This window comes from Hypanus sabinus, chromosome 5, assembly GCF_030144855.1.
Source record: "Hypanus sabinus isolate sHypSab1 chromosome 5, sHypSab1.hap1, whole genome shotgun sequence".
NCBI lineage: Eukaryota > Metazoa > Chordata > Chondrichthyes > Myliobatiformes > Dasyatidae > Hypanus > Hypanus sabinus.
The window spans coordinates 73,265,449-73,280,436 of NC_082710.1; the positions used below are offsets into that span (position 1 = coordinate 73,265,449).

The 14,988-nt window shown below is 42.4% G+C and overlaps 1 protein-coding gene across 5 annotated transcripts in view; it reads right to left on the reverse strand.

Moving 5' to 3' along the window:
* LOC132394242 (A disintegrin and metalloproteinase with thrombospondin motifs 3-like) overlaps positions 1 to 11,711 on the reverse strand; it is a 518,265-nt gene extending 506,554 nt beyond the window's left edge. For 4 of the 5 annotated variants that reach the window (XR_009512231.1, XM_059970124.1, XM_059970123.1 and 1 more), the window contains exons 1-3: positions 11,441 to 11,711; positions 7,757 to 7,784; positions 6,871 to 7,256 (exon numbers count right to left, since the gene is read on the reverse strand). Coding sequence is in view for 4 of the 5 variants with exons in the window: in XM_059970124.1 (XP_059826107.1) it covers positions 6,871 to 7,256; positions 7,757 to 7,784; positions 11,441 to 11,506 (480 nt within the window). In the remaining variant the exon portion in view is untranslated. The remainder of the gene's footprint in view (positions 1 to 6,870; positions 7,257 to 7,756; positions 7,785 to 11,440) is intronic. The other variant, XM_059970122.1, reaches the window with a different exon arrangement.
* Positions 11,712 to 14,988: the final 3,277 nt, after the last annotated feature.

Consider the following 14,988-nt stretch of genomic DNA (forward strand, 5'->3'; position numbering starts at 1 on the left):
AACTGAAGGAAACTAAAAAAGCCATAGAATAAAGAATAGATGTGGAGGTAAGCTAGGCTATAATATTAAGGATACCAGGAGTTTCTTCATATATGTAAAGAGTAAAAAGGGAGGCAAAAGTAAATATTGGACCACTGGAAAATGCTGGAGAGGTAGTAATAGGGGACAAGGAAATTGGCAGATGAACTGAATAAGTATTTTGCATCAGTCTTCTCTGTGGAAGACGCCAGCAGTATGCCTGAAGTTCGAGTGAGTCGGGGGCAGATGTGTGTGAAATTGCCATTACTAGATAAATAGTGCAGATGAAACTGAAAGGTCTGAAGGTAAATAAGTCACTTGGAACAGATGGTCTATGCCCCAAAGTTCTAAAAGAGGTGGCGGAAGAGATTGTGGAGGTATTAATAATGATCTTTCAAGAGTCAATGGATTCTGCCATGGTTTCAGAAGACTGGAAAATTGAAAATGTCACTCCTTCAAAATGTCCCTCAAGAAGGGAGAGAGGCAGAAGAAAGGAAACTGTAGGCAAGTTAGTCTGACCTCAGCAATTGGGAAGATGATGGAGTTGATTATTAAGGATGAGGTCTCTGGGTACTTAGAGGCACATGATAAAATAGGCCGTAGTTAGCATTGTATCCTCAAGGGAAAATCTCGCCTGACTAATCTGTTGGAATTCTTTGAAGAAATAACAAGCAGGATAGACAAAGGAGATATTGTGCACTTGGATTTTCAGAAGACCTTTGACAAGGTGCTACACATGAGACTGCTTAACAAGAAGCCATGGAACACGTACAAAATGCTGGAGGATCTCAGCAGGGCAGGCAGCCTGATGAATGGTCTCTGCCTTGGGAGTCATCTTGTAGGATTCCCTAAAGGTTAATTTGCAGACTGAGTCGGTGATGAGGAAGGCAAATGAAATGTTAGCTTTCATGTTGAGAGGTCAAGAATACAAAACAAAGGATGTAATGTTGAGGTGTAATAAAGGTACTCTTGATGCCTCACTTGGAGTATCATGAGCAGTTTTGGACCCCTTATCTGAGGAAAGAGAGGGTTCAGAGAAGGCTCACAAGAATCATTCTAGGACTGAAAGACTTATCTTATGAAAAGTGGTTGATGGTTCTGGGCCTTTACTCACTGGAATTTAGTTGAATGAGGGGGATCTCATTGAAACCTACTGAATATTGAAAGGCCTGGAAAAAGTGGATGTAAAGAGAATACTTCCGATGGTGGGGAGTCCAAGACCAGAAGATACAACTTCAGAATAGAAGGATGTCCTTTTAGAAAGGAGGAATTTTTTTTTAGCCAGAATGTGGTGGAAGTGTGGAATTCCTTACAACAGGCCAAGTCATTGTGTATATTTAAGGCAGAGGTTGACAGATGCTTGATTAGTCAGGGCATGGAGTTCTGGGAAGAAGGCAGGTGATTTCCCTCTCAGCCCCAATGAATCAGCCATGATAAAATGGAGGAGCAGACTCGATGGGCCAAGTGACCCAAATCTGCTCCCATCTTTTGTGATCTTATGATTGAGACTGGAAAATGGCAGATCTGTTTCCTTGTTCAACATGGGAACAAGGATGCACATCTTTCCTTGGGGGCAATTGAAACGTCTAGAAACTGCAGGCATGTGTGCCTTACATCAGCAGTCAGAAATTTGTTGGAAAATATTCTGAGGAACAACATAGTGTACACATTCACTTGCAAAGGCAGGATCCGATCCAAAGCAGGCAGCATGGCTTTTTGTGGGAGAGATCATGCCTCACAAATCTGAGGGGAGATCATACGACAACGGTGGTAACAAAGAAAATTGGTGAAAGCACAATTGTGGATGTGTGTTACATGGACTTTAATAAGGCTTTGGACAAGTTCCTGCATGATAGGTGGTCCACAAGATAAAAGATATTTGAAATGTATTGGCAAATTTGATCCAATATTGGCTAGGTGACAATAGGCAGAAGGTAGCAGCGAACAGGTGTTTCTCTGACTGGAAATTTGGATTCAGATGGATAAATGCTGAGAACTTTGTTGGTTGTCATATACTGTGTATATACACATACGTCACATATATACAGGTGAAAACTAACTTGGCTGGCTGCTGGGAACCAACGTGATAGGGCTAAGGATGGGGCAGTTAGTTTGCAAACAAAGGCAGTGCGTAGTGAGACTGCTAGTATTGGAGTATGAAAGTTGCATTGTTTGCTGTGTAACCAAAACTATGTAGTCAGCTTTGAGCTTGCTATTTGCTATGCATGTATCCAATTTAGTAGGAGAATGAAATCTTAAGAATGTAGAAGACAATGGTGTGTTAATGAGAGGTAGCTAAGGATGTAGATTAGAACATGATTAAACCAGGAGATTGCTATAAAAAATGCTATGTACAAGGATCGGTGGGCAATCAGTGACTAGCTTCAATGGTTGCAAATTAAAGTTTAACCCTTCTTTAAGAAGCTTCTGAGTCTCCTGGTCGTTTGTGGAGCACGAGAAACCACAACACTAGCAAGGAGAGGCTTGTAATAGAGCAAATTTGCAGTCAACAGGGTGGTGCAATGTAAAAAGGGGGTCATAAACAAAAAAGGTGCTAAGTACTGGGCTGAAGGTGTTATATTTAAATGCATGTAGAAGGCAATAAGGTAAACAAACTTGTAGCACAATTGCAGATTGGCATGTATTATGTTGTGTGCATCATGGCTGAAAGAAGATTATACCTGGGAGCTTAATATTCAAGGGTACTAGTGAGGCCTCTGTCAGTCAGGATGCAACATCCATGGTCGACCCTATCAAGCCAGGGCAGTACGATACGGAGAGCAAGCTCCCTCTCCACACATCTGAGTAACCCAAAGGAACACCGATACAGTTTGATACCAGCAGCAGCACAGAAGTTGCCAGTCAGTCTTGAACTCAACACAGGACAGCCTTAGGGACTCCAGCTCCAGATTCCCCCCCACCCACCTCGGGATTTACTTCCTGAAGCCTTCCCCATGAGTGGGTGTAGCCACAAGGCAGTGGAGGTTTGAGATCAGAGTTTTCCTTCTTCCAGATAAGCTGCCAACCACCTGACGAGCCTCATCTGCCCAAAGCAACTGCTTTGAAGGTGTCAGTAATCCACTTGCCTTTGCCCCTTTGCCCATTCAGTACAAACTGTTCTGCCAGGCTTAACAGCTAAGGCACGCAAAGGCCAGGAGCTCAAGTTGGTTATCAGAGGCTATTTGAGACACACACCATTGCAAGCATTTATTAGGTAATGCATTGCCACTCCCAGCTATAACAACCTTGTGGATACACATTGTATCAAAAGATAGGCAGGTAGGCAGAGGGTGTGGGGTGGCTGTTAGTTAAAAATGAAATTTGAAAGAACTGACATGGGGTTGGAGAAGGGGTAGGAGGGATGATGGTGCCCAACGGCGACTCCTTTGCTTGCATCTTTGGAAACAGCTCTATTTCCATCTTTAATCTCTATTTTTTCCTTTCAGGGTTCTTTTGAAAACTTTGACCTGGAGTTACATACTGACTACGGTTTTTTTAAAAAGAACAGGAATGGGACATTGTTCAGCACGCTAAAGGCTCGGCCTGAGAGTCCAGCTCGAATTCAGAAGCCTAGGATCTCGGGGCTCTGGAGACGGGCAGATTGAGGGTTGGTGTCCCGACAGGAGACCGGTGTGTCACTAGACACTAGAACACTACAGCACATGACAGGCCCTTCAGCCCTCGATGTTGTGCTGACCCATATATTCCTTTTAAAAAAGTACTAAACCCACACTACCCCATAACCCTCTTATTTTTCTTTAATCCATGTGCCTGTCCAAGAGGCTTTCAAATACCCTTAATGTTTTAGCCTCCACCACCATCCCTGGCAAGTCATTCCAGGCACCAACAACCCTCTGTGTAAAAATCTTGCCCCTGATGTCTCCCCTAAACTTCCCTCCCTTAATTTTGTACATATGCCCTCTGGTGTTTGCTATTGGTGCCCTGGGAAACAGGTACTGACTATCCACCCTTTCTATGTCTCTCATAATCTTGTGTCGTCAGGGGAGTCAGGATATCTGCAGCTGTGTGCCTAGAGACCTGGGATCTTTGTGAGCTTCAAGCGTAGAGCTCAACAAAAGCAACGTAACTGACTTCTAACACTGTAAACCAGTGAGTTGTTTGTTATGTCTCCCCACTCACTGGAAAATGGAGAGGGGGAGAGGGGGAGAGAGAGGGAGGGGGGAGAGGGGGAGAGAGAGGGGGGGAGAGGGGGAGAGAGAGGGGGGGAGAGGGGGAGAGAGAGGGGGGGGAGAGGGGGAGAGAGAGGGGGGGGAGAGGGGGAGAGAGAGGGGGGGAGAGGGGGAGAGAGAGGGGGGAGAGGGGAGGGGGGGAGGGGGAGGGGGGGAGAGGGGGAGAGAGAGGGGGGGGAGAGGGGAAGAGAGAAGGGGAGAGGGGAGGGGGAGGGGGAGGGGGAGGGGGAGGGGGAGGGGGAGGGGGAGGGGGAGGGGGAGGGGGAGGGGGAGGGGGAGGGGGAGGGGGAGGGGGAGGGGGAGGGGGAGGGAGAGGGAGAGGGAGAGGGAGAGGGAGAGGGAGAGGGAGAGGGAGAGGGAGAGGGAGAGGGAGAGGGAGAGGGAGAGGGAGAGGGAGAGGGAGAGGGAGAGGGAGAGGGAGAGGGAGAGGGAGAGGGAGAGAGAGAGAGAGAGAGAGAGAGAGAGAGAGAGAGAGAGAGAGAGAGAGAGAGAGAACCTGCAGTATGGCCGTAACAAAACAAGCCCACTAAAATGTCAGATGTTGAATTTTCAGAGGCTCAGAAACCCGGAAATATGTAACGTCTTGCCCTTTTATGGGCTAAGCTTGTTTTGAACTAAACAATATAGTTTCTCTGTAGCCACCACCATCCCCCCCCCCACCCCCAAGGGTTCTACAAAGAAATTTCTGGGTCAGTCATTATTGCCTTGAGCCACTCCTCCTTGTGCAGATTCTTAAATACTGCAGATTGTTTCTGCTCCCTTGTAACCCTTAGTAAAAAAAACACTTCCAACTCTATAGCATCAATATATTAAATTCTGCACATTCGCCAGTTCATCCTTTTAGTTCCTAATTCTTCACCCTTTCTCCATGATCATGGCCAGATGGATACCTAAGTAACTATCCCTGATACTTCTAGTGGTGCTGTTATAGCCGCAATTAGACTGCAGATTTCCTCTGAACCTCTCCCATGCTACCTCAGCTATTCAGTCATGGAGTTATATTGTATGGAAACTTGCCCTTTTGCACTGATTTGCCAATGCTGATTAGAGCACTTTTTTGAACTAGCCCCATTTGCTAGCGTTGTGCCAATAGCCACCTAAACCTTACCAATCTCTCAACTTGCCCGTAAGTATTTTACACATTGTAAATTTACCTGTCTTTACCACTTCGAGAAACTCATTCCGCATGGCCACTAACCTGTGTGGGAAAACTCCTTTCTGGGATCTCCTTTAAATATTACCCTTCACCTTATACTGTACCTATGTCATTGATGAAGTTGGCTGTTTACAATATTCTGCTGCTTTTTCTGATCTTGTGTAGTGGCCCCTCCATACTAAAGAGTGGTACCACTAACTAGAATGCTCACCATGGTATATAGGTATACATTTTTAAGCATCTTTGAATGACATGGCAGAAGCCTCACAAGCGTTAAAAATACCTTTAAACAACAATGTCTCAAAAAGGCAGCACCCATCATTAAGGACCCCCATCACCCAGGACTTGCCCTCTTCTCAATGAAACCATCAATGAGGAGATAGAGCAGTCTGAAGCCACACTCAACATTTCAGGAACAGCTTCTTCCCCTCCACCAGATTCTTGAATGGACAATGTACCCACAAACAACACCTCATATTTCCCCTTCTCTGCTTGCACTACTTTTTTTTTGTAATTCAAATTTTTTTAATTATTTATTCTTATTTTACAAAGTAGCACAGCATATCATAGAGCAGATACAGTACAGCATATTTACAAAGCCATCCCATGAATAATTTCATTATTATGTATTGCAATGTATTGCTTCCACAAAACAGCAAATTCCATGGCACATGCCAATGGTATTAAACCTGAATCTGTCTCTACTTTCAGCCTCCACAACCCTGAAAAGAACTATGACCACTCATGTTATCTACACCCCTCAAGACTTTATATACCCCTCAACCTCCAACGATCCAGGGGAAAAATTTTAAGACCGTCCTCATAACATGAACCTTCCGGTCCTAGGAAAATCCTTGTGAATCTTTCCTGCACACACTCTAGCTTAATCTAGCAACAATGTGCACAAAATTCCAGATAGTTACAGGGATGTCCTGCATTGACACAAGATGATATCACAACTCTTGAATACATGCCCCATCAGGTGGGGACAAGTATTCCCTGTAATCCTTTCACCACCTCATCTACCTGTTTGGCCCTCTCTACAGCACTCCACAGGGCCCTGCCATTTACTCGAATGTGCTGTCCTCATTTGACTTGCCAAATTGCAACACGTTGCACTCGTTCCAAGTTAAATTCCATCTGCAATTACTTTGCCCACTTTTCTGGTTGACCTAGATCTTGTTCTAACCTTAGACTACCTCCTTCACTGTCCACCTCACCAACAATGTTGACATCACGCACAATCTACACTCCAATTCAAACTGCTAACATACATGACAAAGAGCAATAGACTCAGCACTAATCCCTATGGAATTCTGTTGATCAGTGGCCTCCAATCTGAAAATAATCTTTCACTACCATCCTGTTTCCTTCCACCATGCAAATTTTGTGTCCCATTAGCTAGCTGACCTTGAATCTCTGTTCTCACCTTCCAGTTTAACCCCGCTAAAGTCTAAGTAGGCCACCTGCCCCCAATCTCTTCAAAAAAAACTCAAATGAACTTACCAGTCCATCACAGTTGCTAATGGCCACGGTGGCTCCAGAGACATGGCTGATGCCCCCATTGTAGATACAGTTCCCATCCAGTGTCTCTATACGGTTCTGTCCATCTTCCTGCCACTCCACCACAGCTCCTGGGGCCAGCAACCGGCGGCTGGGCTCCAGTCTCAACTGCCAGTTCAAACCAAACACTGTGACATTGAAGAAGAGAGGGTGGGGCTTGACTTGAGCTTTCCCAGAAGATGCAGACCAGGACTCAGGACCACTTTGCCTTTTCCTCCGAGCTACAGGGCCTGACACCAGGTGAGACACAAAGTGGCCCTGGGAGTCTGTTCTGAGTGGAGTCACTAGCCCATAGTCCTGACCCAGAGCACCAAACCTCTGTAAAATCTCTGCAATAAAAACCAAAGGGCAAGAATTAGTAGATAGATTTCTTTGTCACAGTCATCCTCCTATGAAATTAACTCAGATCATTGCTTACTTCCTTCATTTTTAGTTCTTTTCATTGGGAGTGAAGAGCAAATCCAGTCTGACATGCTGGGCATTCCTCCTCCTGTGCAGTTCACATCCCCTCTTTCATTTGCCTGTTCTGTTTATACTTTCACTCTCCAACTGCTCCCACTCCCTCATTCATCAGATAACCTTGTTTATCCCCAGGATCACTGACTTTATCCTGCAAGCCTCTTCCATCTTCCTCCCAATTCTGACAACCTGAAACATGTTTAGTATTTCCAGCATCTTCAGTCACTCCATCTCCACCACCTATCTTTCCATCCTGTCAAATGAGTCTCGCTCCCAGTCAGTCACCAAATGGTAAACCAATGTCATCCTCCTTATTTGTTCAGCTTTTTATCTTCCAGGAGAAGGGGCAGTGAAATTACAACATACCCACCTCTGCTCTTAGTAACTTGGGATTCAGCCTGCAGGAATAAAAAAAAGAGCAAAATATCAGACTTGTGAAGAAAAGCTGAGGCTTTGCATTGTTATATATTCAAGCTTCCCCATGAAATCAACCAGAAGTATCTAAAGAGAGGAAATTGGTTAGTGCAAATGTATGTGCATTGAAATTAAGGTGTACAATTTATACAACTGGTTCACATCGTGAATAACACAACGCTTTATAATACAGGAGTTGTAAGGAGTTAGTACATTCTCCCTTGACTGTGTAGGTTTCCTCTGGATGATCCAGTTTCCTTCAACAGTCCAGTTGGTTGGTTAATTGGTCATTGTAAATTGTCCCATGATTAGACTGGCATTAAATCGGCAGATCCCTAGGTGGTGTGGCTCGAAGGGCTAGAGGACCTGTTCCGTACTGTATTCCAATAATAATAATAAAAAAATAAACACACAACTCAAAGTTTAATTAATGCAACATGTGGTTATCATTTCAACACTAACCTATGCTAACAGAGCCGCCTGTCACATTGGTGCATATTGACAAGTTATAACTAACAGCATTGTTCCCAGCTAAGCCATCTGACTTGCTCTTGCTTCAAGAATTATAAATTACAGCACAGAAACAGGTCCTTTGAGCCATCTAGACCTTGCTAAACTACAATTCTGCCTAGTCCCATCAATCTGAACCCAGACCAAACCTCCTATCCAAATTTCTCTTAAATGTTTAAATCAAACCTGCATCGACTAGTTCAGTTGGCAGCTCATTCCACTCTCAAATCTGAGTGAAGAAGTTCCCCTTAAATATTTCATCTTTCACCCTCACCAATGACCTCTGCTTCTAGTGTCACCCAACCTCGGTGGGAAAAGACAGCTTGCATTCACCCTATCTAGCTGCTCAGGTCAGTGTGCCAAAAGCTTTCTTATCCACCTGTGACACCACTTTCAATGAATTATGGACCTGTATTCCCAGGTCCTTTTGTTCTACCACACTCCTCAGTGCCCCAACATTCACTGCGCAAGTCCTACCCTCGTTAGTCCTCCCTTAGTCCAATTCTCCACACTTGTCTGCATTAAATTCCATCTTCCATTTTCAGCCCATTCTTTCCATTATAGAAATCATGCCATAAGTTTTTTTTAAAAGCCTGACAGAGTTATGACTGATACAAATGAGAGTGTTGATGCTGGAAGTGAGAGAAAAAGAAGACAAAATGCTGCAAGAACTCTGGATCAATCAGCACCAATGGATACAAAAGGTGAAAACTGATGGTTCAGCTTGAGACCCTACATTAGGACATGGTGGAACAAAGACAGTGAAAACTCTTCTCTGTGGTTAATGGAGTAGTTCAATGAGTACCTGCTAAATCTCTTCACCACTGAGAAAGTAAAGGTGGCCTGGACCCTCTAACCTCCATTAACTGAAAGGGTGTATCAGCTCACCATCTTTTTTTTTAAAAAAACAGGCCCGTGAGGGATAGGCAATGAATGGACCTTTTTCCACAACGCCCACCCCACAAATAAAAGGCAGCAATACTACCAAATGTTTAATGGCCTCAGACAAGGTCAGTGATATCATCAAATCCCACCCGTCAGAAACTGCTTCACCCACCTACTTGATAACCAACAATGAATTATCAAGAAACATTGGAGTTAGGGTTGTGGGGATAACGATGGCAACCCAGCTCCATCCTTACAAATAACACTGCACAGAAACTGAAGCCATTGACAAATCATACAATGCCCTATTAAGGACTAAGAGCTCACCAATGAAATGCTTCTCAAACGTACATATAGAAAACATGTCTAGAAGCCATGGACCTCTTCCACAGACCCTTCCTCCTTGTGAGACCTCAGCCTACACCCAAACACCATCATGCAAGAGCAACAACAACACACTTCATCAATGGACTATTTAAGCCAAAAAGCATTGTCTGTTCCATATATCCACCGGCATAGCAATCTCTGTAAAATGCTCTTCCTCCAAAGATCTAACAGTTTTCTTTCAAAAACGTACACTCCAGCTCATAATAAACAATACAACCCAAGTGGTGGGGTAAGGGGCAGGTGTGAGCACTTCAACAGCAAACTTCCCCATGCAAGGTGAACACTGCCAAATAACAACTTTGCATACCTCTGAAATGTATGAAAGACACACACACACCATATAAACCTGACTCCTAAGGCTAATTATAAACATTTTATCCTTCTGACAAAAGTTGCAACCAGTAGTCCAATTTAGCCCCTACGAATTCACAATCTAGCCAGCAAGATTGTTAACATGAAGACCTCTGTACATTTTCCCCAAAACACAGGAAAAAACAAAAATTTGGCTGTGAGGTTGTGGATGGATCCTTAAATAAGCACAGTAACTTTTCCCACAAACACCACAGAGAACAAAGTCTATTAGAATGAATTCCCTTCAAATAAACCCCTTCAAATAAGGAGTAGCCCATCTTGACTTGGAGCATGCCAGATCATAGCTCCACTCATCACCTGTTCTAGTCATCGCTAGTTGTGGTTCAGTGACCAACCTCAGCAGAATTCCACTGTTCTTTATAAACATCCTCTTGTTCTTGACTCCTTTACTGCTGTTCCCAGCACCTCTCGAATCTATTAACTGATTAAATCAGCTTAAACACCCCAATTGGAACATCAGCCTGGAGCAACAATATGCTGGGGAACTCGGTTTGTCTTCCACATCTGCTTTTTTCACTCTTTCTTTGTGATGTATCTGCAACTCATCGAAACACATTGTTTCCTTTAGGATGTGCAGTCTCCACAACTGTACACAACTTCTAAAGATGCTCAGAAGAGAACTTCCTTTAACTGCAACATAACATCGACTTTCCTCTTGCTATGTTCCATTGGTGCATCTACTTACTGTGCGAAAGAATCCATTGACTGGATATGAGGGTTGAAGTTCAGCTCGGCTCAGACCGAACTTTACCACATTTACCTCTCAAAGTTGCTGATGGCCTCAAATCTCCTTTTGAACTCCACCTGCTCCAGTTCTTCCAACTCACTTCAGCTACAAAAATTCTTTACTGACAACACCACAACAGCCAATGGTGGGCGGCCTGTCTGCTTCCAGAAAATCTGTCACAGGAGTTGTACAGCCTTCTGCCCCCAACAACACAACTTCCTGTGCCGTCTAACTTTAGTTTCATCGACAAATTTAGTTAAAAAAAATACAGTATATCCGCAATTCTCCTGCCATTTATGAATACAATTAAGTGCCGAGGGCACCAGTAATTACATCCTCACCTTCTGTCTCTCGAACAAAACAAAATCAACACCCCGGGCCTTCCTCCCTTTTCATTCCATCCGTCCTCTTGCGTGGGTCGGTCGTTAGTAAAACTCTTTCGGAACACCGCATAACCCATGTTCCCACATTTTGCACTCCAGTAGGCTGCCTGAAACACCTCAAACCCGGGGCACTCCGAAATGTTTTACCGCACGCTTTAGAACATTTAAACCGCCATCCTTACTGCTTCAGAATCCTTCAAATGCGATACAGAAAAATGCCAGAAAACCGGAATAGAAACGCTTCCTAAATTAATCTAGGCTCCCAGAACTCTCCGTTTTGTCATCCATGAAATAAATCTGCACGAAATATCCGAGAAAATATTAAATTGTCACTGAGTCCACAACTCAAAGATCCTGTAAGAAGTGAATAACTTACACGCACCGCTGCAGTTAAAGTCCACACGAGTACCCCAGTTACCAGCCATAGTGACAGAAGAACCATCGCCGATCCTTGAGGCTAATATTAACTGTGGACGTCTCGGGAGAAAGCGATCCCTGGGGGTAGTATGACTGCGGCTCTCAAGTTGGTGTGTGAGGAGCTGGCAACCTCGAATGGAGTGGAGAAAGCGTGCCCCACATATACTGACTCCTGCCCCCGGTCCCGGGTAATAAACTGCAAGTAGCTTGACGTCACCGCCTCCAGTGTAACCGCATGCCTACACCGAGCTGCAAAGACAAACTTTATTCAGAGACGCTCGATACGGATCGCTGGCTGCATTCGGGAAGATCCACCCCCACCTTTGTCAACTAGGAACGTTCTCAATAAAAACTTAACGTTTAGCAAATCGTGACAAAACAGACTGAAGCAACAACTATGATGGGGAATGCAACATTTACATCGTACCATCCACGACTTCAGAAAGCCCCAAAGCATTTTATAGAGGAGGTATAGTCGCAAAAGTTAACGGTTACAAGTATAGAAACAGGACTGAGTAATAACCTGAGGTGTGATCAGAGAATGATAGCGTTGTAAATTGCTGGAAATTCCGAGGAGAACTCCGAGCATTTTTACTTCCACTTTTGGCTCCAATTTAACACTTTCTTGGAGATCTCATGGGCTTTTATGATTTTGACCAGCTGATCAGGTTGGACCTTGTGAAAAGTCTTGCTGAATCCTGACAACATGAAACATATAGTGTGTATCACTCACTTCTATTTCCAACAACTTTACTCGTTTGAGGCATTGCCTTTTGAAATGCAGCATTAAACAGGGGTCACTCTGCTCTTTCAATAGAAAATAAAACATCGCAGCACTCTACTGGCCCTTCGGCCCACGATGTTGTGGTGAACCACTCTGACACTTCACTCCTGCATAGTGCCGATCTAGAGTTTCTTAAAAGCCCACAATTTATCTGTTACACAACCACTCCTGGTGTCAATATCTGTGCCAGCCATGATGCCATCTAGCTGTACAGGATCTCTATCCATCCATTTGTTCATTTGCCCATCTAACTGCCTCGTAGACAATGTTATTATATCGGATTCCACCCCTTCCCCTGAAAATACATTCCAGGCACTTCTCACTTCCTGTGTAAAATTTCAACTAGTAAATGTTTCTTTAACATTAAAGTTATGTCCTCTAGTGTTTAATTTCTCTACCTTACAAAAAGACTATCTATTCTATTCACCCACTCATAATTTTATATACTTTAATCAGGTTAACGGATGCACTGAGTTTATCAAACCCCTCCTTGTAACTAATACTGTCTAATCCAGGTAACATAGAGGTGAACTTCTTTTGCACCCTCTCAACATACTTTTCTATCCTTCTTGTAATGCTGCAACTGGTATGCAATATTGCATTCTTCACTTCTTGTAATATATATTTAGATTTAATAGCAGGAAGCCTGATAAAGAATTTTGCAGACTGAGTATGAAAACTTCAGCTTGTGGAAAGATAAAATTTTTGGTATCCTTAGCTCGCTTCCCTTCATATTTCATCTATTCACTCCATATGGCTTTTTCATTGCCTTCTGTGGGGTTTTTAAAAGCTTCCCAATCCTCTAACTTCCCACTAATATTTTCTTTACTATATGCCTTCTCTTTGGCTTTTATGTTGGCTTTGACTTCCCTTGTCATCCATGGTTGCATCAACCTGCCTTTAGAATACTTCTTCCTTCCACGTGTACCTATCCTGCATCTTCCAAATTGCTCCCAGAATTTTCAGCCTCTATTGTTCTGCCACCATCCGTTCTAGTGTCACCTTCTTGTCAACTTTGGCCAGATCTTTTCTCAGGCCTTTGTAATTCACTTTACTCCACTGTAACATCTGACTTTAACTTCTTGCTCTCAAACTGCAAACTGTCTTCTCAGAGTTCCTTTACCTTAAGCTCCCTAATCAAATCTGGTTCATTACACAACACCCAGTCCAGAACAGCTGGACCCCTAGTGGGCTACACTGCAAGCGGCTCGAAAAATCTGCAAGTTTTCTTTCTTGGGATCCAAAATTAACACCAACTTGCTTTTTCAAATCTACCTCCATATTGAAATCCTCCATGACTCTTGATATGCATTTTTTATCTCCTGTTGTAATTTATTGTCCCACATCCTGGTTAGTGTTCAGAGGCCAATATATAACTCCCTTTCTTTTTCTTTTTAAATCTTTTTATTAGTTTTAAACAAACATAAATGAAACATGAATACAAAATGTTTGAGAGTACATAATTAATAGTTTAAATAGACATTCAGATATATAATAATAAAAATATTTAACCTCTCAAACTCAGAACATTAATGAACAAAGAAGTAAAAAGAGAAAAAAAAAACAAAAAAACACTAACCAACATGGGCCATTGAATAATATTACATATACAGTAGTGCCAATAACTCCAAACCTCCATCCAATCGATTAAGGATAATATAAGTAAGGTTTAGGAAAAGACAAATCAACTCATGTGAAAATGTTGAATAAAAGGTCTCCAAGTTTCTTCAAATTTAACTGAAGGATCAAAAACCACACTTCTAATTTTTTCTGAACTCAAACAAGAAATAGTTTGAGAAAACCACTGAAATACAGTCGGAGGATTAATTTCTTTCCAATTCGATAAAATAGATCTTCCAGCCATTAATGTAACAAATGCAATCATTCATTGAGATGAAGCAGATAAACGATTATTATCTGTCATTGGTAAACCAAAAATTGCAGTAAGAGGATGCGGTTGAAAATTAATATTTAAAACTCTTGAAATAATACTGAAAATATCTTTCCAATAATTTTGTAAACAAGGACAAGACCAGAACATATGAGTCAATGAAGCAACATCAGAATGACATCTATTGCAGGTTGAATTAAGATGAGAATAAAATCGAGCCAGTTTATCCTTAGACATATGAGCTCTAAGTACAACCTTAAATTGTATTAGGGTATGTTTAGCACAAATAGAGGACGAATTTACCAATAATAAAATTTTTTCCCATTGCTCAGTAGATATAGGACAGTACAACTCTTCTTGCCATTCCTTCTTAATTTTTTCTGATACATCTAACTGTAAATTCATAATCATCTTATAAATGATGGCTACTAAACCCTTTTGATAAGGATTAAGGGCTAAAAATTCTATCTGTAATGTCCAATGGACATTCTTTCGAAAAAGACTGTAACTCATTATACAAAAAATTTCTAACTTGCAAATATTTAAAAAAATGGGTTTTAGGTAAATTATATTTATTAGATAGCTGTTCAAAGGACATAATGTTATCATCCAGAAACAGATCATGAAAACATGTTATACCTTTTGTTTTCCATAAAAGTAAAGCTTGATCCATAGATGAAGGCCGAAAAACAATTATTAGATATTATAGGACATGATAAAATAAATTTATCCAAACCAAAAAATTTACGAAATTGAAACCAAATTCGTAATGTATATCTGACTATAGGATTAGTTATCTGTTTATTCAATTTGAATAAAGAAAAAGGAAGTG